The sequence below is a fragment of the Mauremys reevesii genome, linkage group 2, assembly GCF_016161935.1.
Source record: "Mauremys reevesii isolate NIE-2019 linkage group 2, ASM1616193v1, whole genome shotgun sequence".
NCBI lineage: Eukaryota > Metazoa > Chordata > Testudines > Geoemydidae > Mauremys > Mauremys reevesii.
The window spans coordinates 240,260,655-240,288,103 of record NC_052624.1 but is presented as its reverse complement, the minus strand read 5'-3'; the positions used below and the strand labels follow the sequence as shown (position 1 = coordinate 240,288,103).

General features: G+C 41.2%; 1 protein-coding gene across 2 annotated transcripts; it reads right to left on the bottom strand.

Annotated features, from left to right (window-relative positions):
* Window positions 1-211: 211 nt before the first annotated feature.
* LOC120399209 (carbonic anhydrase 2-like) lies at window positions 212-21,677 on the bottom strand. Of its 2 annotated transcripts, none has more exons than XM_039527242.1 (7): window positions 21,504-21,677; window positions 20,257-20,454; window positions 6,563-6,681; window positions 5,871-5,963; window positions 4,481-4,543; window positions 3,550-3,705; window positions 212-1,063 (listed from the first exon to the last, which is right to left on the bottom strand). In XM_039527242.1, exons 1-7 carry the CDS (start codon window positions 21,535-21,537, stop codon window positions 944-946), a joined length of 783 nt encoding a protein of 260 aa, XP_039383176.1. In that variant the 5' UTR covers window positions 21,538-21,677; the 3' UTR covers window positions 212-943. The 2 variants fall into 2 exon arrangements, with proteins under 2 accessions (XP_039383176.1, XP_039383177.1); XM_039527243.1 differs by lacking the exon at window positions 21,504-21,677 and adding an exon at window positions 20,591-20,945.
* Between the last annotated feature and the right edge of the window lie 5,772 nt (window positions 21,678-27,449).

Here is a 27,449-nt window from a genome sequence, read left to right as displayed (position 1 = left end):
CTCTTACCAAAACTGGTCCACATTTCAGCTTCTGTTTCCTTAAACTCTGCCACAAAACCTGTGAGACTGGTCCCTGTGTATTATATGTTTCTAATTAATATTTATTAATGTACTATGTGTATAATTATATATATATATACACACACACACACAAATGCAGAAAACTCCCTGCCCCATTTTCCTGGATTGAATAAGACTCTGGAAACAGAACTATAATTATAGGGATTTTTTTATTAGAGAATTTATCTAAAATACAATATTCATTTCTTTTTTAAATTATGACATATATTATTTTAATGGAAAGATAGTCTGTATTATATCTATGGTAATAAGTTTTATAGATATTTAATTTAAGACATTTTGTAATTTAAAAAACCAACACACTAACATTAAGACATAATGGAGGTCGATGATACCATGGCTAAAAATGTAAAACAATTTAAAAAATATTTACACTTCAGTTTCTTAAAATCTAAGACATTTAATCATCAATATTAATTTGCCTTTCACTATGTTGACATAACTTAATCTCTTAAATCACATTTAAAATGTCCAAATTATTCTGTATTCCTGTGCTTCCAAAAAAGCTTCACATTACTGAGTACAGTTAGTTATATGTACTATCACCTGTAAATGAGGTTACTTAAAATGGCTTATTATGCTGTTATTATGTGCTTTGCCAAACAGCCAAAGTGTCAGTCACAGCATTTATCATCAAACATCACACAGATTTCCCCCTTCCCCACACATTAGGACCCTTTTTCTCTTGGTCTAGGGTCTTTCACATTTCATTAGCCAGAACTTCAGATGCTGAATGGAAGAAGTGAGAGATCTAGGAGAAGAAATGTTGCCAGTGCACAGCTGGCAAAGGTTTGATTTGTGCTTAGCAGAAGGGACCCCTCCCTCAAAAACACAGCAATTTCTTATGAGCTCAGTGCTTAGCTTATTGGAATGAAGCTCTAACTTCTCTGCCCTTCAGAGGCTGGCATGGACGCCAGTTGTCCATCATATGGTACGGGGTCTCATTCTCAGCACTGAAGCAAAGGCCACGGAGTTTGCACAGCTGGAGAAAAAAGAAAGGAGCAACATTAATCTTCAGATGCATCCTCATGCCTCCAGAAATCTATTTATGGTATATACTGTGAGCCAGAGACAGTGCAAATCTTAGGGTATGGGGAAAGGTGACTTAAAGACATCTCTAAATGATCACTCCCCTTGTTGTTTTGCTGGCCAAGGAACTCAGCGCAAGGTGTTTTACCCAAACTCTCTCCTGCCCCGACACATCCTTTTTGGCCCTCGACATGCCCCCTGTGCTGGTAGAGCTGGGAAAGAGTGGTATAGAACCATCTTCGGGCAGTTTTCTGGACCTTTTGAATCACAGGAACCTCACAAAGTGGGTCAGAGCTGGCTCTATATTTGTTCCAGGTCTATAGGTTAATTGAACAGTTGACTATTTTGAAAGCTGAAACTCTTTTGACAGTTTGATTTTTAAATAACATTTACTTGACCCCTTTCTCATACTGGTGTAATTCAGAAATTACTTCAACAGAAGTCAGTGAAGCTATCCTGGGGTTAAACTGGTGTGAGGGGAGAATAGGTCTCAATTTCCATTGGAAAGTACAGTAAGAAGGTGAAGGTCTATCCTAAAGCATGATCTGCAATTCCATAGCCCTCTAAAATAGAACCATCTCTGTATTTAATTGTGCCATAATATTCTTCTGTTCCAAAGGTGCCTTGGGACAGCCAGGACCTGAAATAGTTGAAGTAAATGTGCGGTTTCTCAAGCAGTAGGACATTTACCCTATACAGTGTTTATTCATGTACTTCCATTAAAAACAAGCCATGTTGTGCCACCTTTGAGGTACCTGCTAGAATAATCAACACACAGGAGACTCTTTAGAAGTGGTCCATAGGGAGCTATTTGCCTGTGTGTGATTTTTACACATACTTTAGCTAATTCAGAACTAATTGCAAAACCCAGCACTCCAGGACACCATGTGGATTTGTCACAGGCACTCAGCTATTCATGCTGCTTTCTCATGTGTGACACAGGTCAGACAAATATAATTCAATGCAAGTGACCAGCAGGTTAGAAATAGTCCTCATTTTAGTTAACTGATTCGGGACACCATGTCTGAGAACACACAGCAATAGAAATTGCTGACAGAAGTATGCAAGGGGGCTGCAGCATTTTGTAACATGCAGAATGGTTCTGTGACACAAAATCATGCTACACTCTGATTGACAAAGAGCTGTCTTACGAGAGGCCTTTAACTTTAGTGAGAGACATGGTACGTGGCTCAGAATGCTGCAACCCTATGTGTTCCAATAATCAGTAATTCAGTATAGCAATTCTTATGGACTTGCTATCCTAAATTTCCTCCTCCCCTCCTGACAAATATTCAAAAACTACCTATCTTTAGAAAAGCAGTTGCCAACTGGGAATGTTTTCACTGGCCTTCCATTCACAACAGATGCTAAATTTTAGGATTTCCTTTTTCCCCAAACTGTTTTATGGTTTCTTGATTTGTTCAGCATTTAGGAATGACAAAATACATGATCTGTGCAGCTTTGGTCTTGAGTAGTTGGTTTAGAAAGGTGCAATGTGATAAACAGATTTGCGATGGGAAGAGATGGGGGATGGCTTTCCTAAGGGAAAAACACTCATTTATTTTGAGTATTTCCCCTCCCCTCTCTCCCATGTTGTAAGGCTACATTCATGTCCCCTTGATCATCAGTAATAGTTCCTGTGGCTTTAAACAAAGATGTCGCGCTTAAGACACACTCCAAAGCATCTTAGTAGTAGTAATAGATTCTGTAGTTTAATGAACATTTCCAATAGTTCATCCTCTTCCTTTCCCCTGCACTTTTATTAAATTATGCCCAGCACCAGATCACAGCTTCTTTTCATCTCAACTCAATAAAGAAACACAATTATTTTATTATTGTTAGAGCAATAGCCATTGGTAAAATTGATTTAAACCTTTGAGGGTAAACTAAAGCCCTTCAGATATGGCTTATATTTATAGACTCAAAGGTCCTATTTTTATCTTCTTAGCTAAACCACTGCAGACCTGAGGATGAAATTTGAATCTACATAATTTCATTAAGGAATGGTGCACAGAACTAATGCCCAGAGACACACAACTTGTCAGTGTGCTCTACTCTGCTAGAGCATTTGCCAGTGTCATCAAGCTGCACAATATAAGAGTTTCTTGAGATAAAATGCAAACTTCTGGAAGCTGCAAATTTTCTGCATTCCAAATAATGGCATTTCTACTTGACTCCTGTCCTGAGTAGCAGCAAAGTCCACTTCAACACACATATGAACACAGTTACCAAAGGGGGAAAAAATAACCATTTCAGATATGCGTATTGAACCAATGATTCATGATGCTATCTTCTCTTTCACAAAGCTTTGCAATCGGACTCTATTCTGTTCCAGTAATGTAAGCTGCAGCTTCAGCAGAAGATGCCACTGAAGTCTAAACCAAGGCAAATGAGAGTATTTTCATATAGAAAAATGACCTTTAGCTACTGAAGATTTACCTGTTCTGAACTGACACTGATGGGTTCTCTCAGAACATGCCAGATAACGCATTCGAGTAGAGGGGGAGTGGTCAGCGAACCTTGGTAAGTCCAGTAATCCAGGGATGTGGGAAGCAGATTCTTGGGATCAAAGTTTGTGAAGGAAGCTTGCTTGCCCTATAAAGATAGAACAGCCTGTTAAAACTGTGGTGTAAGACTAGTTGGAAAATACACCTTGCTTGCATTAGTGGAGCTAGTTAAGGGAGGTTTGATATTTCTGGCCAAGTGCGTCCCCTGCTTGAGAGAGAGAGAGAGAGAGAGATGGATGCTAATTCTGCACAGTACTGAGACCCTCCTACAATTTGCTGAAGTCTGTTGGGGTTAAAGTTGCTCAGCACCTTCCAGGATCAAGCCCTCAATCCTTGTTTCAAATGTCTAAAGTTATTGCCTCTTCCTCCACAAACATCCACAATCTATGTCCCATACACAGATGGCAAAAGAGACACCACAAATATAAAAATTTGTGGGTCTGGTTCTGCTATGTGATGTTAATGGCCAAACTCTCATTGACTTCAGTCATCAGTATAACACATCTGATTTACACCAGGGATGAACCTGGCCCAGTATAACTACTATGGACTCCACTGCAATTGAAAGCCAGAAGCACACAATCATAATGGTCTGAAATCATTATTTACAGAAATTCTTTCCAATTGCTGGATGACCTACAATGCTGCATATCTTCTATTAGCCTAATTTTAAAAAAAATATTTGAGCTCTCATCAGGGTAGGGATTACAAAGGCATCAGTGCTGATGACATGGAGAACTGTTCTACTCTAGTACTTGCATATAGAAAGCAGAAGTAAGGAACTTCAATTTTGCACTTTTGAAGAAGACGACTATAGAAAACAGCTGTGCTTGTTGTCAGTTGGTATAGAGATCATATACTACCTTGGTTTGAATGGAGTCCAGTGCATCAATAATTTTCTGTATCCCAGGCCTGTCACTTCCCACCTGTAATGCAAACCATATGAAAAGAAAGTAAGTAGGTGTATATGTGGTGGCTCAGATTTACCACTATAGTTGACTGAAGACACATTTTAAATTACATCATCACAGCACCAATTAGTTTCATAGAGATTTCTCATAATGCTGAATGACGAAAGTAGCTGTTCCCTCACATTGTAAAGCATATGAAGTTTGCCAGTCAGCACAAATGGCTTGTGCTGACTAATCTTCAGAAGTCAAGGATTGTGGGACAGAAAAATGATTTTCTTTTTAAAGTATGTGGATGTATTATTGAACTTTAACTGTTCATTTCTCAGAAGTCAAATTTAAACTCCCAACAAAACCAACATGACCAGAATAGAGGGAGAACAATAGAGACAAATCATCTTCTTTAGCTGATGGTGTATTTCTCAACCTTTATATTAAGCAAAGCAAAGCAAATTAATCTAGCACAAAACATCCTGCCATTGAGGAGTGACAAAGGAAAGGGAAAATAGAGGTTATTTATGCCTGGTTTACACACAGTTTTTATACCGTGTGATTTTTTTTAATGGCATAGTTATATCAATACCAATCCTAGTGTGGACACAATTATATTGGTATGAACAGCCATAGATCAATATATATTACTGCTCTTCCCATACAGAAGGACTTATTGAGTATAAACACCTTTATACCACTATAACTCTGGGAGACATACTTCTTTAACTCTACGGTATTTCTAAAGCAGTACAACTTCTGGGTGTAGATAAGGCCTTAGATCAGTGGTCCCCAACGTGGTGATTGAGGGCAACTTGGCGCCCACCAAGGCATTTATGTGCGCCCACCTAGTGCCCAGCAGGGGAGAGAAGCCATGGCACCGCGCCTGCTGGGGACAGAGAACTACGGGGCTGCAGGCTGCGAGTGCCAGTGTTCTCTGTCCTCCCAGCTTTTCTCTGGCTTCTCTCTGCACTGCCCAGAACTGGCGCCAAAAAAACCCAAAACCCAAAAACAAAACAAAAAACCCCAAACCACTCCAACTCCGCAGAATGGATGGAATGCCGCCCTGTAGCATGTGCTGCCTCAGGCACGTGCTTGCTCCACTGGTGCCTGGAGCCAGCCCTGTATGTGAGTAATTGTTGGCGCCCACCACACTCTTCTGAAAACATGAATGTGCTACTGGCCACAAAAAGGTTGGGGACCACTGCCTTAGATTGTAATCTTTTTGGGGTGGGGGAATGTTTTAGTTCTGTGTTTGTACGGGACCTACCATGATGGAGCATCTAGGCACTACTGCAATACAAACAATACATTACAATAATAATAATAATAATAAGGTGATTGTTCAACTAACCTGCAGAAAAACGCCTACCACAGTCAAGCCATCAGGATGCTTCACAGCTTCACCAAATCTACCATATTTTGTGTTCCAGTGAACCAAGTGAAGCTAGGATCAAGGAGACAAGAGAGATTTATAAACAGCACCTTCCATCTACCAGAGCATCTCAACTAATAGATGACCATTTACTAAACATTAACACAGATGATGTTTTACTGCTGAAACTTGCAAAGTTTTGCATACAGCTATGAAATTGTTGCATCATTGATTTGCTTTTATGTCTCTTGTAGAAATTTGTGCAATAGATATTTATAATTATAAGAAGTGCTTCTCATACTTATTTTCAAAAACATTTCTAAATGCCAAGTATGGGCCATATCTTGCAGTCCTTATTCTGGTAAAACTCCAGTTGACTTCAGCGGGAATTTTGCTGAAGCAACAACTGCAGGGTTTGGCCTAATTATTTTAAATCTAAGTATTCTGGTTTTTTAAAAGGATTCTCTAAATCAGTGTTTCTCAAACTGGGGTCGCCGCTTGTGTAGTTGAGAGAACTATTGTAGACCAGCAGCCGACATTTGAACCACCATGTTTTCTTACCAGCTAGAACTCCCAGCATTGCTGCCACTGGGGGAGTTGCACTGATGGGAAATTTTAAGAAAAAATGCCTAATGTGTACAGTCCCCTATAAGAAAAAAAGCCGGTCCTACCTCGGCATCATATTGCACTCCATCCACAGTGTGCTCAGAACCTTGGCCTTCACAGGAGCCCCAGTGAATATGAAACTGAATCAGTCTGTAGGTTCCCTCAAGCGCTCCGCCTCTCAGCACTGCAAACCAAACAGTCTCCATTAGTATTTGCCTCACCTCCTTTGTTATGGAGCCTTATTCTAAAACAGAACACTGAACTCAGGGCTTCTAAAGGCAGGTCTACACTACAAACTTGTATTGGCACAGCTGCACCAATGCAGCTGCGCTGCTGTAGCGCTTCTGATGAAGATGCTCTAAGTAGCTATGTTGATTTTTCAACCCCCTGAGCAAAATAGTTATTATGAAGTAAGTGTGTACTGTAGACCTAGCCTAAGTGAGACTGCATTTTTGTTGCTCTGCATACTACCATGCTACTCTGGATTACTTTTTACAATACAATGCTAATACTAGCCCTAGTCTATACCAGACATCTAAAAACTTAAATGCCTTTCATGTATGAGATTCATCGGCAATTAACCAGCCATGCTAATAATACAAGGTGATTGGATTTAGGAAAGGTTTGTGAGAAACTTTTCTGTCATGATATAAATAAAAAATTCTAGAAAGACGAATAGCCAAAATTCTAGGGCCATATAGAAATGTTCCACCAAAGTGCTCTTAAACACCTAAACCTGTTTGCTTTACTCATGCAAATTGCCCTTTCATTTTATGTCACCTATTTAGGCCTTAATCCTGCAAAGGTCATGGTGCACAGCAGGGAGCCCAACGTTGCTATGCTTCAGTGTAAGTATAAGTAAAGCCCAGCCACAGGCACAGGTGAGGTTAAATGCTAGGCATAGCCTTCCTCACTAAAGTGAGGTAAATCTCAAGCCTCTCTCTTGATCCCCCCAAAATATTGGTAAAATAGGGAGTGGAACGTGAGTCGGGTCTGAGGAAACATAGGTTTGGAAGTGAGGCACCTATTTGGTATTACTCTTGCTACTACAGTAACTAGCTCCTAGTGTAACCAGAGCACTCAGTAGCATTCTCAGTTATGTAGGATTGGACTCCCTGAATTCCCTATCCTGCTCATTAATTTTTAGCTTGTGTTTATACTCCGAACAGCCCACCCTTGTGAGATGCAGGATAAAGCCCTGAGCCTGGAAAATGCTCAGGGCAGGTAAACTATGTCTTCATGTGCAGCACCAAGCCCAAAACAGGTAATAAGTAATCCTACTGAAGTCAGTGGAGCAAATCGTGTGGGTAAACAGAGAAAGCTTTAGGCCAAATTGTTCTTCTGCAGAGCATTTAGGCCTCACAATCTAATTGTTTGTTTAAGCTGGTATTATCTGAAAAGCAAAGGTATTTTAGGAATAAAATTTAAGATGATATAGACCCTAAAACCCAGTTTTGTACTTGCAAAGTGACAGAAAAGTGCTATGTTACCGTAAAAGTGCCTGGATGATGCATCACGAACAAAATAGGTCAATGGAATAAAGATGCTTTTCTCTGTTTGCAAACAGTCCATACATATAACTGTTCCAGTGTGTGCATGTGTGAGAGTATGTAAATTGAGTGCCGATTAAAATAGGCCACTATCTGTTCAGTTTTGGCTAACTTTGACTATATGCAAGTACAGACTAAAATAGCCATTGACAATTGGGGAGAGGGGAAATTACAATGGTGTGAAGGGAATGACTCAAGACTTTAGTCACAAGAAAATGCAATTTAAGATATACACAACAACCTTAGCTTCCATTGTCAAGTTTACAGCTTTGTAGGTATAATATAAGATTTGAAAAACTTAAGTGCAATATGCATAATATACCCTTTGGGCTAGAGTCACAAAAGGAGTTAGGTACCTACAGTGGTAGTTAGGTGCCTACATCCCCAAATCAGGCCCCATTGGCAATCACAAAAGCCCCACTCTACTGCCACTGAACCTGTAGGTGCTTAAACTGGTGTGGCACCAAATTTTATGCCTCTAGACAAATGCACTACTGCTCTACTCTAGGAGTCTGGATGCCTAAGCCTTCATGTGATGCACAAACCAGGGGAAGATAGGCATTCCTCTGCCTAACTCACCTGCGGGGCCCAATCTAGTAAGTGTGGTCAGAGGCTACTTACTGATTGGGCCCCAGATGCGAGCTCACACAAAAAAGCTGTGGGAGATCCTTCATAACTTTTAGCTTAGGGTACTCACCTGGGCTGTAGAAGACAGCCAGTTTAAGCCCCCTTTGAACTAGGAGGAGACAGGATGAGAAGAGGGATCTATTACTTCTTAGGCATATGGCCTAACCACTGGGCTATGGGACATTCTGATATGGGGAGGCACCCTCATTCTCTCCTGTTAAAGCTGTTCCACTGTTCAAATAATTAAAGGGGCATTGGCATCTGGGTGTCTCATGTGAGTGCTCTAACCACCATGATATAGAGTCATTCTCACACTTGCTCATGCTCTCTCTCTCGCCCAATGAATATTTAATTATTTAGCCACTGTGGAACAGCTTCAACAAGAGAGACTTAAGGTACCCCATATCAGAATATCCCATAGCCCAGTGGCTAGGGAGCTCATCTGAGAGGTGGTAGATTTCTGTTCACATCCTTTCTTTCCCCCATAGTGGAGAGGGGAGACATGAACTGAGAAGTCTTCTACATCCTATGTGAGTTATGAGGGAGCCCTTTTCATCTTTCTCTTCCTTCCTCTCCCTCCCCCGCCCCCCTGAGATCCTTGCCAAACAGCATAGCTGTCTAACTCCGGGAAAGGGTTTACAGCTGAGAACCCCAAGCCAAGGGTGGTGCTATCCTGTAGCCTGGTCTAATGTGCCAAATTCCCTGAGAGAAACTGGGCTTATGATACTATCCTTACTTGGCCATTTCCCATTGGCTAGCTTAGGCAGGGAGCTGGCTTTTGTGAATCCCATTTTTAGGCATCTGTCTCTCTTCATTCATTGTATAGGGAGCCCTAACTCAGGCTTTGTGATTCCCAGTGATTTTCTAGGCACCTGAAATTAGACAAGGAAACACTGAGCATCATCACAACTAAGTTGCTTTAGGAATCTAGCCTGATGTTCCTTCTTTGGCAACTAAATTCAAACCACAGAACTCCCGCCACACATTTCTCTTTGTGACTCAATAGTCTATTTTGGTCATTGTATTTTCAAACATATTAGTTAATGCTGAACAGATCATGCATCTTTCTACCTATTGCCAAACTACAAGGTGAGTGTATATAATGTGTGAAGACAAGTGGATCTCTGCCTATGGTAGCTAGACATGTATAAATTTTATACTAAATAGACATTTTTAAAAGCCATCAAATTATGAAGGATGATTGTTTCAAACAGAGCACTATAAGTTAGGACACTTTAAGTAAAAATAGTTGTTGTGAATGTGTTTCTTTTCTAAATGAAATAACTGTTTGCGTTTTTAAAAATATTGCTAAAACCAATTAGTCCATATTATTGCCAAGATTCATTTTAAGAAAGAGGGAACTGCTCTAAGTTATAGAAATACATCTCAATATCATACTTTCTTTTTCTTTGGCTAACAGAGTAGCTGCTCATTACAGATATAAAAGGACTAATATTTACTCCATTCTTGAATCCCATATAACATTTGACATAGTTGTGGCAGGTTGACCTGCTGCTAGTAATCAATGGAAGGTGTGCTGAGAAGCAGAACCATACATTATTCTTAAATCCACCTGCAGTGTGGTTTCTTTAGGAATATTGTTAGGATTTTATAAAATTCACAAGGTGGACAAAAATCTCCTGAAAGTTTTTATTTACTTTTTCTTATTCTGTGGTTCTCAAATCCAGTGCTAGCTTATTTTGAGTCACAGGATTCAAAAGACAGGAGCAGATCATTCAACAAAAATAATAATTAGATTAGTGTGAACAAACATCAATTCAGCAGGCTTAATTAAAAAACAGCCCTCTCGTGCATATTAAGCAGTTTTTAATTTTTGTTACCACTTATCAGTGATGCCAAAGAACTGAAGTTTAAAATAAATCTGACATGCAAAACATACATGTTAGAAATTCATTTTTATCCAGAAAGACCTTTTTTAATCCTTAATGTTATCAGCTATAAACCTTCCCACAATTTAATAGCTGCCTGAAGAACTGCAAGAGCATTTATACTGTGAACTTTCCCTCTTGCTTGCTTCATCTATTTCACTTGCAACTAAAAACACTGTGAAGTCCAACCTTCTTGACTCCTTTCCTGAATGCTAGGGAAGTTTAAATCCAGTTCTGAATTTCCTGGCTTTAACCTATTTCTTCTTGAAACTGATTTTATTTTAAATCTATCTGCAAAAGATCCAGGCAAATATGTTTCCATCTGCCCTGAGGCAAAATTACAAGAAGTAGCTGTGGCACACAGAAGGGAAGAGTGACTGTGCAGGAACAGTACCTCCCCACTGCATACCAACCTGCAGCCCTTCCATGGGTGCACAACACAAGCACAAGTAAATGTGAGCAGAAGAAAATTGCTAGCTGAGTGTGGGATGAAAAAGTAAACAGCCAATCTCTGTCACATGTTCCTTTCTCAAAGCAGCATGTTATATACAGCAGTAACTCTTATTCTGTGGCTAAGGCTCATGTGACAGATGATGGGCTACAAATGTGATTTTTTTTCTGATGATGATGATGAATACCCCAAGCAGTTACATAGAAGTTAGCATCAGAAGATCTCAAAACACTTTACAAAGGAGCTAAGAGTGCTTTGACTTGTAGGAAAGTTTAATAATCAAATCCTACTCACCTTACCCATGTGAAAAATCCCATTGATGTCACTGGGATTCCCTGCATGAATAGATTAAACTGGATTTGGCCCTAACATTTCCTGGTGAGATTGTAGAGTGTGTAGAACTAAAAGGATATTTTGTTGATTAAGAGATATCTACACAGTCAAAGGTATCTGGTTACATGGGCCAGGCCATTCCACTGTAAAAGAAGTTTTACTGAGCAGTTACCTCTCCCATTTATTTCAGAGTATTAGTAATTTAGACCTAAACTGTGTGGGTAGCATGGATGTTATTTAGAGACGAGTCGGGTCCTTTATGTTAAGCTTTGCAGGGATACTGTGGCATTACTGCTGGGATTCCAAACACTGATGGGATGTACTCACTATAAAGAGCAAGCCCTAATTTATCTTATTCAGGGAAAGGCTTTTCTTGGAAAGAATCCAAATGGCTAAACTGCAAGATTCCTTCATGAAATAATTCAGACATTGAATGAAATCTTCCACTTACACAAATCAAATTGATAGGAAATAAACTATTCTAAGGCTTGTTAATCTGAATAAATGCAGAATAAGGAAATACTCCTCAAATGGAAATGAGTAAAAATGGAACATTTTCCTATAGCTGAAAAAATAGTCATCCAAGCAAGTTGGAAGTCCACTGCTCAAAATCTATGGAATTTAATGCTAATTCAGAGTCCTCTCAAATAAAAACCCCAGCATTCACAGAACACCAATTTTTAGCCTTTCAAGATAACCTTCCCCCATACAACCTGCCTTTCCCTTTTGAAAGCAATGATTTTATAGAATGTGGATATAGAAGAGATATACATTGTGTGTGTTTAATATGTAAATATATGCACAGTGTGTGTGTATGTGTGTGTATGTATGTATATATATATATATAATAAACACTGCCATATAGACAAATGTATATATGATAGAAAAAAGGCTGAGGAGATAAAATAAATAATATTACTCAAAACATGCCATACTTGAACACACTGTACTGTTAATGGATGGGGAGTACACTAAAGAACATGCTCAGGGATTCTGAGTACTTATGTAGGGGGTGGGCTTCCCCAGCTGATATACTGAAGAGTTCAGCCAGGGTGAGTCATACTTTCTGTAAGGCTGCCAATACACAGGACAGAATGTCACTTTTGGGGAGATGTTCCCCTTTTATTTTATCTCTCCCAAGCATCCGTTCTAGGAGAATATATCAAAATAAGCAGAGAGTAAGGCAGGACCAATGGTTCTGAATGGACGAGTTTACCTTGTGATGCAGTAAGTTGTGGGAAACCTCTGCAGTAGTTTTCTTTTGGTGAAACTTATGTGACAGTTACTGCTGATAAACAACCTCATCTGACTCTAATAGAAGCCATTTGGGAAGCCTGAGAGGGTAGAAGGTGTTTTGAGGAGATAACATAAAAGAATTAAACACTCTGAATATGCACAAACTGTATATTGGCAGCGTGACAGTGACCGTGACTCACCCTGACTGAACTTTTAGATACGGCCAGAGTGTCAGCTAAGGATAGCTTGCCCTGTTTAAGGATATAAGGCTACTCCCCGTGCATGCTGACCAGAGTACTCTTCATGCCATTAGTAATTAATGCAATTATATTTTTATATTTATATATAAAACATATATAATATAAAAACATAATTGCGTTAACTACTTAATGGCATTATATATCTATATATCTATATAATGTATATATGTGTGCATATATAAGTACATACATACACCCATGCTTATACAGGTACACAGACACCTCCCTACAGATGCACAATGAACTCATGGCATAAGGAAAAATCTGAAGAACATTTTCACCCAGTAGTCTTGAGTCCTTAAGTAGCGGTGGGCTGTCCCTAGTTAACACACAGGCCATACCGAAAAGTTCAGTCCGGGTGAGTCACAGTCATTGTCAAGCTGCCAACATATATATAGTATGTGCAAATATGGCAAATAACGAGAAGTGTTTCATTTCTTTTATCTTATCTCCCAAAACCACACTTTCTACTCTATCAGGCTCCCCAAATGGCTTCTAACTAGGGTTGCCAACCCTCCAGGATTGCCCTGGAGTCTCCAGGAATTAAAAATTAAAATTTCATTAAAGATTATATCATGCGATGAAACCTCCAGGAATACGTCCAACCAAAATTGGCAATCCTACTTCTAACAGAGTCAGAAAAGGTTGTTTTCAATGGGTACAGTTAAACAAATTTCCCTATAGTGAAACCATTTGCAGATACAACTTATGCATATTAAACATAATGTATGTCAGAAATCCCTATTAATCATGAATAAAAATGTGAGTAAAGTGCATTGCTGTTAACATAGGAGGGGAACAGATCAGGAACACCAAACCTCTGTGGGTGAAATTCACCAGGGCACGAGGCCCACTGCAGCACTTAAGTCCTACATTATCCCTTAGCAAGGAATTTCTATGGGTTTTAAATGGTCAGACCCTGTGTGCACCCTCTGCACTGGGGTGAATTTCATCCTGTATGAGCTGTCCTTGGATTGATAATTGCCATATTGTAAGAATGAAGATGATTTTAAATTATATTGTGGTAACAATATGTCACTTTCTCTCCTGGCAGCTGTATCTATGGAACAATTCTAGAAACTGTTACTAAAAAGTGTATTGTGTATTGCAAAATATTACAATAGTACCAACAGGTGCTCATTTTCCTTGCCATCTGATGAATGATGAACTGAGACATAGGAAGGCAGGGTCCCTTACCCCAAAGAGCTTACAAGTCTTTTACACCTGCCAGTAAATGAACCAATGAAAGAGGCTGAGGAAAGTGATACATCAGACAAACAGAAAAGACAGAGATGACTGTATGCAGTGTTGTTGTAGCTGCGTTGGTCCCAGGATATTAGATAGACAAGACCCGTCAATCCCCAGCAGAGGAAGAAATTAGAAGAGAAGGTGGGGCTGGATAGGACACACACTACGCAAGCAGCCAACCAACATCACCAGACAGGCATTGCGGTGGAACCCCCAAGGCAAGCGGAAAAGACACCGTCCAAGAAACACCTGGCAACGCGACCTTCAGGTTGATAGCACAAAAATGGGCTATACCTGGAAACAGCTAGAGCAAATGGCCCAGGATAGAGAACTCTGGAGATCTGTGGTTGGCAGCCCATACCCCGACTGGGGTGACGGGCATGAGAGAGAGAGAAGGTGGATTAGGTAATATCTTTTACTGGACCAACTTCTGCTGGTGAGAGAGACAAGCTTTCAAGCTTACACAAAGAAGAAGAAGAAGAAGAGCTCTGTGTAAGTTCAAAAGCTTGTCTCTCTCACCAACAGAATATGGGGATGATTGGCACATATCTCGTTAGCTGTATATTTTAAAAATAAGTGCTGGCCAACTTAGCTGTGATTAGTTGACTAATTTCTTCCGTTGTTACAGTAGAAGCGACTCTTAAGGAGGGAGTTGAATGAAGTGAGGAGAGTTTCCTCGCACTCTATGTGCCCATTCCAAAATTGATTTATGGCCAGAAGATTTATAGTTTAAAACATAACTGAAAGGCATAATACAATGGCTGCCTTGGACTATGATAACAGTGAGAAAGTTCTGACTTGCACAGGTATGTCCTGAAGCACAGAGGTTAGCCTCTCCATTTCTTTAGCCACAGGAGTTCTATACAGTCAGTTCCCCTCATGATTCAAAATATTGGTTTAGACATACAGTAATGTAATGATTTAGAATTCTGGATATATACATGTAACATTGGGCAATAGCTAATGTTATACCATCAGTGTTCGTGGGCCTAAAAATAGACCTCCCGTGTCAAAGGCTGTGTTCAGAATGTCTTATCTTGAAGACTGCAGACCTATATGTTTTCTCCCTAAACTGATCATTGCTTCAGCGGGAAATGGAAAAATCCAACAGCGACACAACTTTCAGTGTAACTCACTGCAAACCAAGCAGTGCCCACACGCTCTCTCCTAGGATAACAAATATTCCTTGGTCTGTTTACACTGAGTCATAATTAAAGAAATGTGTGTGAATGGCCCCCGAGGCACCTCCATTCTTTTCCATTATAGAAAGAATCACTTGAAAAATATATACTTGCTTAAAATTACTGAGGAGAGTCTTCCATGCAGCACTAGTGTCAAAGTTGGCCCTATATTTTGACCTCCCAGGGATGGCAGAGTAACTTTAAGGTTTTATTGTGATTGTATTTCCATAAAAATGTCTAATTTACATGAGTTTGTAGCTTGACTTTGAATATTTTCTCTATCTTAAAAGCAATTATAAAAAAAGAAGAAAAGAAATGACTAATAAAGAGCTGGCCATAAGGAGAAATTACCAGGCTATTTACTATTAGCTGTAGAGCTTTAAATCAGACTTTCCATTTATATTGTATCATCTTTATAGCTAAAAAATAGATCAGTTTATACTATGATTATAAAACAAATTCATTATTGACAGGATTCTTTGCTGCTGTAAGCATGAGATCTGCTATAGGGCATGGTGCTCACTACTGTGAGCAGCGTCATTGAAATTAAAGCCCTGTGTGTATTGTGAAAACATTTCTGAGAAATTTTATATAAATCAGGTTATAAGCAGGCTACAGGTTTTCTTGACACTTTTAGCTGTCCAGACACAAGTCAGTTGTCAGCTTTGGTTAGTCGCTGTTTCTTACTATCATTTAGCAATAGTGAAAGTGTAACTATTTCCTCACAACAGGATTTAAAGTGCCTGTAACTTTAAATATTTTCTTTGCTACAAATGCAGTAAGGACAAATCCCAAGAATAAGGTTCATTTATTATGATATTTTTGGGCCTGATCCTGCAAACACTAAATACTGATTGTAATGCTTACTACCCTGAGCAGTTCCATTGATGTAGTTGCATTTCTGAGATATCAGAATGGATACACTGTAGTCTTTGATTCAGTCCCTATGGTATTTGTAGCAAAGAGACTTATTTGCCCTTATTTAAAGTGTCAGACATTTTAAATGCCATTGCTAGGAAATACTCACACTTTCATTATTACTAAAAGACCACAGAGTATGTCTATACAGGACTTTGGAGCAAGTGAGAGCAAGCCTCCCAGCCCGGGACGACGTACTCGGGTTAGCAGGGCTCACATTAGCACTCTCTGTATAGCTGTATGGACAGCGCTCTGAAGTTGCAGCCCGAGGTTTGAAGCCCAGGAAAGGGTGGGTGAGCTTCAGAGCCTGAGCTCCTAGCCCAAGTCGCAGCTTCAAACAGGGTCTACACAGCTATTTTTAGAGTGCTAGCGTGAGCCCCGCTGACAGAAGTCTGTTGACCCAGGCTGGGAAGCTCACTCCTGCCTCCTCCAAAATGATGTGCTGACATGGAGAAGCCAAATGAAAAGTTCAACCACAAGAATTGAAGTGGATGAAGAGAAGATAAAAATAATTGAAGGAGGAGTTTGTATCCTGCTTGGTACAAACAGTTTCAGAAAGCTTTCCGTAAAATTGCAAACAAAACAAAATACATAAAATGTCCATACTAAGGGAAAATCATGGCCTTTCAAAATAGAAAAATGCTTGAGTAAAATAAATGTCACTATTGATTTGTGGGCATTTCATTACTTACAGCATTTCTAAGGCTGAACTAGTAACCGTAAAATATTAAGGACACACTTTAAAAAGCCCAGGGCCTAATCCTGCCCATCTAATTCATACCGGTAGTCCCAAGAACTTCAGAAGAACTACACTTGTGAGTAAGAGCTGCAGGATTGGGCTGAAAGCTTTTATAAAACATTTTTTCAAAAAAGGTTACTCTCAATACTTAGTGGTTTCTAAAAATTTAAATTTCTAAAGCTATCACAAACCTTTTTCTATCATGATTAGTTTAGCCATCTTAAAACATTACTATACAAAGGAGTTTTTTAGAATATTGAACATGCTTGGGATATTGGAATAATGAAAATAGAAACTGAATCAAGAATTATGCACATATAAGCTCCTGTTATTAGTAAAGAGCAAATTTTCTAAAAGAGCAGACTGAAGACTTTTTTCCTTATGACAATAGAGTATTTGTAAAAAAACACATGGAATTGGTTTTATTTTAAAGAGATTTAAACATTCATTTTGCACGTTTATTACATTGACCAATACCTGGGTGCCTCAGCAAGGGAGAGGGATGATTTTTAAGTAATTTTTTTTGTATTAGTGTTTAAGAACTTGACTAGTCATGCAGAAGACACATGCAATGCATTATATAACAAATATATATGGAAACTTTTCTTTTCTAGGGGCTATGTCTTATATCAAGTATCTAGATATGCTGATCTCTAATTTCTATTTATTTTAATGATTTTATTAATAATGACCACATTAAATATTGTCTGAATCAGAGAACTGTATAATGGTCACAATGATGCAATTCCAAAAGATTTTATCCAAAAACATGCTTTTTGCTCTTGCACCTATTTTTACTGAGACATTAGAACACCCGGTGCCTGTAATTTCTGGGACACGGCCTGATTCTGTAAACAATAAGGCCCTGATCCTGCAAACACATAAGTACATGCATAACCTTAGTCACAAGAGTAGTGCTGTTGACTTCAATGGGATTAGTCACATGAGTAAAGCTATGCACATGCTTAAGTGTTTGTAGGATCTAGACCAATGGGACTACTTCTTTGCATAAAATTACTTGTATGTAAAATTAGTCACAAATCAGGGCTTTACTTATTACATCATGGTGTGCTTACTACATTAAATAGTCCCACAAGCATAAATGGGACTTCTCATGGGACTGAGCACTACACCCTTTGGTAAGTATTTGCAGGATCAGGTCCTTAATTTTTAATGTAAAAAGGGATAGCAGATAAAATAAATTCTTAAAATTTCTGCTTGTGCTTGCTACATTATGTTTAACCAGGAACTTGGTAAAGAAATAATCCTGCTCAGCATCAGAATGTTGTATATAGGAAGTGCATGAAATGTAACCAAGTCATAAGCAGCTTTTGTTGTGTTGTAAAACTAGGCTAGTAAAACTAGGCTAACTAGTTAAATGCATGCAAATGAATCAACTAAGTGTGCACCCAGCTAGATTTTTATGTATGGTGATTTTCAAAAGACTATCAGAGATTGCAGAATCAACCTTCAAGTGAATTTATATAGATATCTGTATAATGTTTTCTTCTTTTTTTTTCCAGTCCAGTGCTTGATGAGTTGTAGAGCTACTGTATTTTTTCACTCTCATCCCCTCCTCCTCCCACTCTCTGCAAGCTGTAGCTGTGCGTGAATCATTCTCACGGAATAGAGATGTTCAATTTCTGTGCTTTTTTTTTCATTAGGAGCTGTTCTTCCAAAGGATATTTATGAAAACTTTTATATATCCTGGCAGTTTTCTGTTTCTGAGTTACTGAATTTAAATGAAGTTTCACAACATCTTCACACACACACACACACGTGCGCGCAAAGGGAGAAGGATGGGGCCCTAGTAAACCATCAGAAAGCAAATCTGCTTTTTGTAATTTATCATCATGTTTCCCACTTCTCATGACATAGTTAAAATTCACTAAAGGTTTGAACCTGCATGGTGCTGAGCAATGTCAATTCCAATCAACTTTAACAGGACTTAAGAGTTCTCAGCACAAAATTGGGCACTAGAAAACTGTGTGAGTCAGAATCACCTTTTGAAACAAAACAGATATTCATGCTACAGTGGATGTTCTGACTGAATTGTATATCCTTGCCTATACATTTGTGAAACATTTAGCTATCCATTTAGTTCCATTTACTCTAATGGCAGGTAGGAACATATGTTGTTGAGTTTTCATTACAGTTTTGAACAGCTACAATACTGCCTAGCTTCTCTCTCTCACACACACAAAAAAGATGGTGTAGGCACTGATAATTTGTTTTCAGCACCATCCCCTAAATGACATTGCCAAGGAACTGCTTAGGAAAAATAGGGCACTTGCTCAAGCAAGTTAAATCAGGCAATGTCTAGAGAAGGCAGCTACTCTCTCTACAGAGGGATTGTTTTCCTCTTTCTAAATTAAAAATAGAGGCACATTCATTGTACAAGGGTGGTGATTTCTGCAAATCCCACCAGCTGAGAAATTATAGTTAGGGAGCAAGCCTGCAAAACCCTTGCTCATATAAGTAGCCCAGACTCATGCAAATACTCTCATCCACTTCAATGGAACTACTTCTGTGAGTAAGGTTTGTGGATAGAGGTTTGCAGGATCAGGCCCTTGTCAGTACAGTACAATGAACAGGCTCCTGAAATACCGCAGAATAGCCAGCTCTCAGTGAACTGTGTGGGAACATGCTACATGTATTGCCATCTTTATCTAGAAAGCCCCGAGTCAGGGAATGCCAGGGCTGATGCTGATTTAAATTAGAGAATATCAAACTCATTTCTTGACTGTTCCAGTACTGACCTGGAGAGATGCCCCCATTTTTCTGCTTTACAATTGTTGGCAGCAAAAATATAAAACTGAAGAAGCTATTTCCAAATCATTTCAAGTTACTAATTTTAGTTGTTTTGCTATTCTGTTGTCCTTTTCTTCCTGCAGTGCATCCTGCAGTTTACTGTAACCATTTGGCAGGTATCACTCAAAGCTAATATTTTTCAGGTGGAGAAATACACTTTGTCATCCCTGGTCAATTACCTTACTTCTGTCTATTGTGCATTTGAGGCATGATCCAAATCCTACTGAATTCACTGAATAGATTCCCTTTGACTTCAGTGGCCTTTGGATCAGGGTAGGTAGGACAAGTCAGAAAACATCAACTTTCTTTTAATTAGAGCAAAGGATGTCTAAATGGACTGAATGAATCTTCATGGGTTGAATCCTGACCCCATGAGACAAAAACTCCCATTGACTTCAGTGGGAGCAGGATTTCACCACAAAGTTTTAGTAGGAGAAAAGTGTTAAAATCCTCTCTCCTCTTCCCAGTCTGTCCAATTTCAATCCCTTACAGGAGCCCCTGGAAGTGAGGACTCACCTGATTTGTCAGCAGAGTCGTCAAACTCCACATTGAAAGAGTGCCCATTGTTGACGATGTTTTTAGCTGTGGAGGGGTCATAACTGAAATGCAGAGGCTTCAGAGAAAAGTCGTACTGAGCGGACTCGGTGTTAATATCAATAGGGGACTGATGCTCTCCGTTGGCAATGGGGAAATTCTCATGCCAATGGGCAGGTCCTGCAGGAGAAAGCACACACAGATCCAGTGTGAAAAAGACGCAGGCAAGGCACAGAGGGTGGAAATAATTTATAACAAATGCAATAGAGGAGTGCATTTGAGGCTTTAACTCTTGCGTCAACATTTAACGATGCACCTGTCTTCGCCAGCTCTGGTCCTTGCCGCATAAACCCACAGATCCTGAGAACTGGCCATTCGCGTTAGAGAGGCGCTGGTCTCAAGCGCATTAAATGAGAGAACTCAGGAGACGCGGATGCAGGCGGGCCCGATCCTGCACTGACTGCCCGCCCAGCCCCTCACGGCATTTAGCAGGGGTTGGGATGTGCAGAGGACAGAGGTCGGACCTCTCCCCCAGCCAACATCTGGTTTGAAGAGCTACAGTATATTGCTGTCACGAGTTTTGTAAGAGCGTAGAAACCAGAAGATGCTCCAGCCTCCCCCACCTAGCCCAGATCTGTTAGAGAAACTTCATCACAAATGACAGAGCCACCCTCGGCTGAACTGTCCAGCGGTTCGGGGAAATAGCTCGTGGGGCTGGAAAATGAAGATCGCCCCGGGACCGCGCACCTGCGTGGCAAAGCCTCTGCCAGGAACTGCATTTCCAGGGGGACAGTGATTGCACGTCATCAGACCCACCCCCACCCCAGCTAGAGCAATCGGGGCTCCTAGGAGCTGGCTTCCGATCTCGCTCTCCCCACTCGCCCCGGGGTAAATCCGGAGGCGCTCCCATGGGCTTCAGCGGGGTAGATCGCGCTGGGGCCGGTCCCTCCACCTCCGCAGCGCCCCTAGCCGGCTGCGCCCCGGTGCCAGAGGCAATGCGATCCCTGTGCCAGCCGCAGCAGCGCCCGGCTCCAGGCAGGGCATGCCCCGGACAGCCCCGGACAGCGGAGCCGGCGCTGCCAAGGGGCAAAGAGCAGCGGGGCAGGCTGAGCCGCCCCGCCCGTCCACGGGTGGCTGCGGCAGGTGCCGGCGGAGCAGCCAGGAGCCGGCCGGGGACCCCCGGGGGATGGAGCCCGGCGCGCTGCAGCCTCCGGCGCGGGCTCGCTCACCGTTGTGGCTGGCGTAACCCCAGTGACGGGACATGGTCTCGCTCTCCTGGCCCGGCCGGCTCCTGCAGGACGGTGGCCCCGGCTCGCCGTCAGGGGCTTTTATAGGCTCCTGCCAACTCCATGCCCCCGTCTGAGGCCGGCGGGGGGAGGAGGGCGACTCCTGCTCCGGCTCAGCCCGCGCAGGGGGCGGGGAGAGGCAGCGAGCCCTTTATAACCTGCCGTCGCCATCCTCCGTCCCGCCGCCGCCGCAGCGCGGCCCGGGACCGGCACAGCCGCCGCCGGGCTGGGCACAGCCCATCCCCCTGCTGGCCGGGACCCCCGCGGGGCGGCCGGGACGCGCGAGCCAGCGCTGTCCTCACCCGCCCTGGGGATGCGAACGGGAGCGACTCTCGCCGCGGCCGCCCTCCGCGAGAGCACCGGGCCGGCCCCTCACCTGCAGCGCGGGTGCGCACGCGGCCCTGCCCGCTGCCCTCGCCTCAGCGCGGGCCCCGCGGTGACCTTGGGACATGAGCGCGGGGCGAGCTCCGCTGCAGCAGGGCGGGGGGGTGTGGAGCTGGAGCTGGAGCTGGAGCCGCTGCCTGCGGAAAGCTGCTGGGGAAGGGGGATAGTTAAGTTGCTGCTGCTCCCTGTCGGGAGCTGAGGGAAACGGTGCTGCAATCAGGGCGTTTATTCCTGGCGAGAGACGTTTAATCCTCTCAGAGTTTTCCAGAGGTGCCAACATTTGAAAGCAATTACTGGGGATTTGGAGGGGGGATTTATAATAGTCTCAACCAATTTATTAGAGGGAAACAATTGTAACATTGAAGAAGGGAGGGGGATGGGCCCGCCTGAGTAGGGACATTAATCACTACTAGTATTTCATGGTGTGTTTCTATGATCACATCCAGAGAATGGTGGACTGCGTGACTTCCCCTGAAGCGGGGCTGCACTGTTTACATTTACAACATCTCCTAGTCTTATGTTCATATTTGACAATTAACATTTGGTATATACTCGGGGTGAATCAATTACCAGCCGAAACTAACAGCCCAGGACTGGTAAACCAATCCAATGAGCATGTGAAAATAAACCTAAAGTGGTAGAAAATAATACATGGCTTGGGTGTTTCTACATTGCCCAGCCCCACAGTAGTTAATTGCTGGGCTTGAAGGACCCAATCCTGCAAACCCTTACAGAAATGAAGCAGTTAACTTCACGGGAGTGGCCCCATTGTACCCGAAGGCTGTGATACTGCTTGTGTGTGTAATGTAACTATTTGCATATGGGTTTGCAAGACAGGACCCAACAGAAACATTTTTAATATCCTGTTGGTTTGGTCAGTTTTGCATCAGAAGGGCACTGCTATCCCATTGTCATCATCAAACAAGTTATACAACAACATGCAATGAAGAGTATTAGTTTTGCTCTTGGAGCCAAATTCATTAGTTACTCCAGTGGTTCTCAAACTTTTGTATTGGTGACCCCTTTCACACAGCAAGCCTGAGTGCAACCCCCCTCATTAAAAAAACGTTTTTATATTTAGCACTATTATAAATGCTGGAGGTGAAGCAGGGTTTGTTTGAGACCCCTGCCCTGAGTTACTCAGTTGTAACAACATTACATTAGTCCACTGTGGAATAACAACAACACAGGAAGGATATGATTTATTGAACCTAATAAAATTTGCCCCATGAAGTCTTTCTGTGTAAAAGGGGAAGAGTGTGTGCATATATTTACTGTTTTACTGTATTTACTGTTACTAATAGCAAAATGAACCAGCTAGGAAATTGCTTGGAAGAAATAAAGACATTTCTTAGGCTTCTTGGAGGATTATCAGAAAATACTTGAAAGATTGTTACTGATTTAAAAAAATGCATGTTCTTTCACACTTGTCTGATTCCATTTAAGTAGAAGTAGAGACCCCCAAAGCAGAAATGGGAAATCAAAGCAATACACATAGTGGTAATTTGGAAGTGGCTGTAATGAATGTTACGTGCAATACAATTGGCAATTTGCTGGGCAGAAATCCACTGGGAAATCCCACACTTGTTCATTACTCCCCCCCCCTTCTTTTAGTAATCACTTTTTGTGATCTAGTATTTTTGCTCTCCATGAATATTGACACTCTCTCACACAAACTTACATATTTAGACACAGACATCACATATACAGACACACAGCCATGTGCACGCATGCACCAACCATTCAAAAAAATAACAGAAAGGCATTCACTTTATGTTGTGGGCTTCCTGCACAAGGCAGGACTAGGATGTCTAGATATTTCATATGACTTCTTTTGTTACTCAGAGTTGAAAAAGAAACTGGAGCCTGATCCTGCCATCTTTTCACATGAAAACTTCCATTGATTTCAAAGGGAGTTCCACATCCAGAACAAGTACCACTTCAGGCACTATAATGTTGGGCATGGCAGGCAGGCTTCCTCAAGGATCTTGTTGGCAGGCCTACCAGGGCAAATGAAATGAGTCAGTAGCAGTACTAGGGGACTAGGATTTATTATTTCCTTTATCATCTGGTTCTGCAATTTATCAGATGGTTATTGCTACCTTATATCATGTAGGTGCACACACACAGGATCCACATTCCTTACAAAGTAAAGCATGAGAGTGCTCTACATCATCTTGCACGATTGTGACCCCCTCGTGCAATGGCTACTCCAGATCATGAATAGCCCACTGGCTCTGCCTTTGAGGGGCCTGGGTATAGAGTCTATAGCCCCAATTGACCTGTACTCCAGCTGCATAAAGCTTGAATTCTTAGGCTCTATGTGGGTTCAGTGAATTTCACTCATCAGTAATTCTATTGAAGTCAGTAGAGAGATGCCCATGCATAAGGCCTACTTACATCTGTAGAATGTGCAGTAGGTTCTCAAATACTGTGAGGATGGAGGCAATATAAGTCAGTAGATTAGATAGTAAAGGAATGTAGCCATGTGATTACTCACAGCTCCTACCTTAATGGTTCCAATAAAAAGTGCAATAAACTTCAGAATTAAAATAGCATCAGTGTGAGCAGATTTCTCCATTTTTGTCATTGCTGGCAAGAGTGTACAAAAATTATCACATACATTTGTTCTTTTTAGTAGGGCAGCTCCCAGCTATTGTAATGAAAGTCGTAGGTAAGTTATGTAACTAGATGTGTTTGTCTATGCATGTTTTTCCTCTCCCTTTTTTTGGATTATATTGGGCCTAAGGATTTTTCCAATATGTGTTGCTGAGTTTGATTGCATCAATACAAATACAGATACAAGCCTCATCAACCTCACATGGTTACAGTAGGAGCAAACTGTTCTCCCACAGCAGGTGAAATTCACTCCTGTGCCAAGAGCCAGCACAAGCCTTCTGCATCTCTTGCTTCTCATTTAAGCCCTATTTTGAAGAGTTACAGGCAGCACAGGCTTTGTTGCTGGTCCTCTGCACGGGGATGAATTTTACTTTGCATGTCTGTAGTTTCACAAGTGTCCAGTTGTTTTAGCTTTATTATAAATGTTGAATTCTCCAGTAGTATCATAATTGTGCATGGCGGTTTACAGAAGTACTTTCAGTCTAGGACCCCATCCAACTCCCATTGTAGTCAATTTCAAAATTCCCACTGACTTCACTGGGAGTATAAACAGTGCCTTACATGAGACAAACACAAACACAAGTGAACAAAGGTAACAACAAATGAAGACACTATAACTCATATAATGGTGCAAATCAAGCTTCTGACTTGTGGATCTGAACCAGCATGCAGAAACCTGATTTGCAATATAATCCAGGCGAGCTGTGCTCTGTGTCACCTTTCTGCTCCTCTGATCCTGGGACCAACTCTGGAGCAAGTTAGAGCTGCCTAATGGCTGCTCTAAATTATACCAGCAGGATTGATCCATTCTGGCTATACTTACTCCTGCCATTAGCCATGCCCCAAGCTGCTCCTTTATCCTGGGGTGTAGGGGAGCAGGTAGAGTGGCATACAGCCTATGTCAGGTAAATTCTCCACTGGACAGAATGCTGACAACCCAGGCTTTTTAAAGAGTCTAGCTATTTGCTTACTGTCTGTCTCCAACTCCAAAGGGAGCTGAGTATTTCCTCATATTTCATGCCCAGATGTGACAGAAGGATCCAGAAGTTTAAAAATAAAACTTTGAAGGAACTTGGGGAGTTCAATTAGATACACTTTCATTTAGTGGGTGTATTCATAATGACTGCATCTGGGTCAGGCTGGTTCTGAGTGTATATCCACCAAGCAAATCTGGTAACATATGGTGTTTTTCCCTCTGCATTTAGTGTTTGCTCCTACTCCTATCAAAGTCAAGTGAATTTTTGCCATTGGTTTCAGTGGGAGCAGGCTGGAGACCTGGACTGTAAAAAGAACAACAACAAAACCTTTTAGTATTACTAATAATGTGCAGTGCTAGAGTACTTACAAGCATTGACAAACTAAGTGAGGTGGGAAAGGAATAAGTAAGGATCATAGACTCATAGACTTTAAGGTCAGAAGGGACCATTATGATCATCTAATCTGACCTCCTGCACAATGCAGGCCACACCCTGGCTGTGTTTTGGCTGTCTCTGGAATATTTTTAGGACAAAAATGAAGCAAAGTATTATTTAAGTCATCCCTTACATTAAAAATAAATTAACAACATCACCTGGACATTATGTACTGAATGCAACCAATAATAATAACACTGTGTCTTTTCCTAGCTAAAATTGCAGGGGGACTTTAGGTAGGTAGAATGTAATTATCTGAGCTGAAATTTGATTAGGAAAATGGGGTTAATGCCCATACTCTCATAAGAAACATCATAAGATCTTTAATGCCATAAATGATCTGGACCTAGGAGTTACATCCCAGCTGAAACCTGTCCCTTCCTAGGACATTGGTTCAGCACTGGTCCAGAGGATAGTGCACCACTGTCTTCACCAACCAATAACATTTCAAGCAGTTTGCAATCCAACTATGGACCCCACCCATTCTGCTTAATTTAAGAGCTCTGGAATGATAACAGCACAGGTAAAAATGACTGCAAGACATACTTGCACAAAAATCCAAAAAAGGTTTGAATCTTATCCTTAAAAAATAACATGGTAGAATCAATTCATGCAACCAACATCATGCAAGAAACACAATAGCCAAAAAAGAGACCAATACATTTTTTAAAAGTGTTCAAAATAAAAAAATGGGGAAAATGGGGACAGCCAATCTGAATGCTATGGTACAGAACAGCAGAATGAAAGTCTAGAAAAGACAGCTTGACAAGTGAGAGCATATTCCTTACTATTTAACCCTAATCAAGCAAATGTTTCCTCCACTTGAGTAAATGTCTGCAGGTGAATATCCCCACCAAGTTCAAAGAACAGCTTATTCATGCCATCTGCTGTGGTTGGAGTAAATTAACTACATCACCTGCACTTCAGTAAAACAACATTTATTCTTTTCCTTAGCGTCATTTACAACTAACAACAGTCAAACTTGTTTTGCCACTAGCTAACTAAAGATTGAATTTTGCTAAACAGACTGGAAGTATCAAAGCAGTAAGGTTGTTTATTCTTCCAGTTTATAAAATGCACCTTGAGGCACATGTCCATGCATTACAAAATTCAATATGATCAGACATTGCTAATAATAAGAAAAGTGGTAAACTCTGCTTTGTTTCCTGAATATTTAAAATATAGGCATTGAGGGTGAAAGTCAGTGTATATGGCCAACAGTATATGAGAGATTTAATCCAAGAGGTGAGGCTGTAAGGGGAGGGAGTGCAGATGGAGAGGGTGCATGCGGGGGATCTTACGCCCCTTATTTGCCATCATGTAGAGCGAGTCTGTAATAGCTTTGAATAGACTGGCATAGAAGAGGCTGTTTGGGTAGGTCAAGACCAGAAGCATGAGTTCTAGAGAGCAGAGCAGAGCCTTCTGGTTCAGAGGGGCTTGCAATGAGCACAGGCTGACATAGTGCCATGGTGCC

What these genes read in the sequence shown, in the direction of transcription:
- LOC120399209 (XM_039527242.1), bottom strand. Translation starts at nt 21,537, where the DNA reads ATGTCCCGTCACTGGGGTTACGCCAGCCACAACG. An exon ending in GAGTGCAATATGATGCCGAG is followed by an intron (nt 5,964 to 6,562) that starts GTAGGACCGGCT and finishes CCTTGATCCTAG; the next exon opens with CTTCACTTGGTTCACTGGAA. An exon ending in TGGACTCCATTCAAACCAAG is followed by an intron (nt 3,706 to 4,480) that starts GTAGTATATGAT and finishes CTATCTTTATAG; the next exon opens with GGCAAGCAAGCTTCCTTCAC.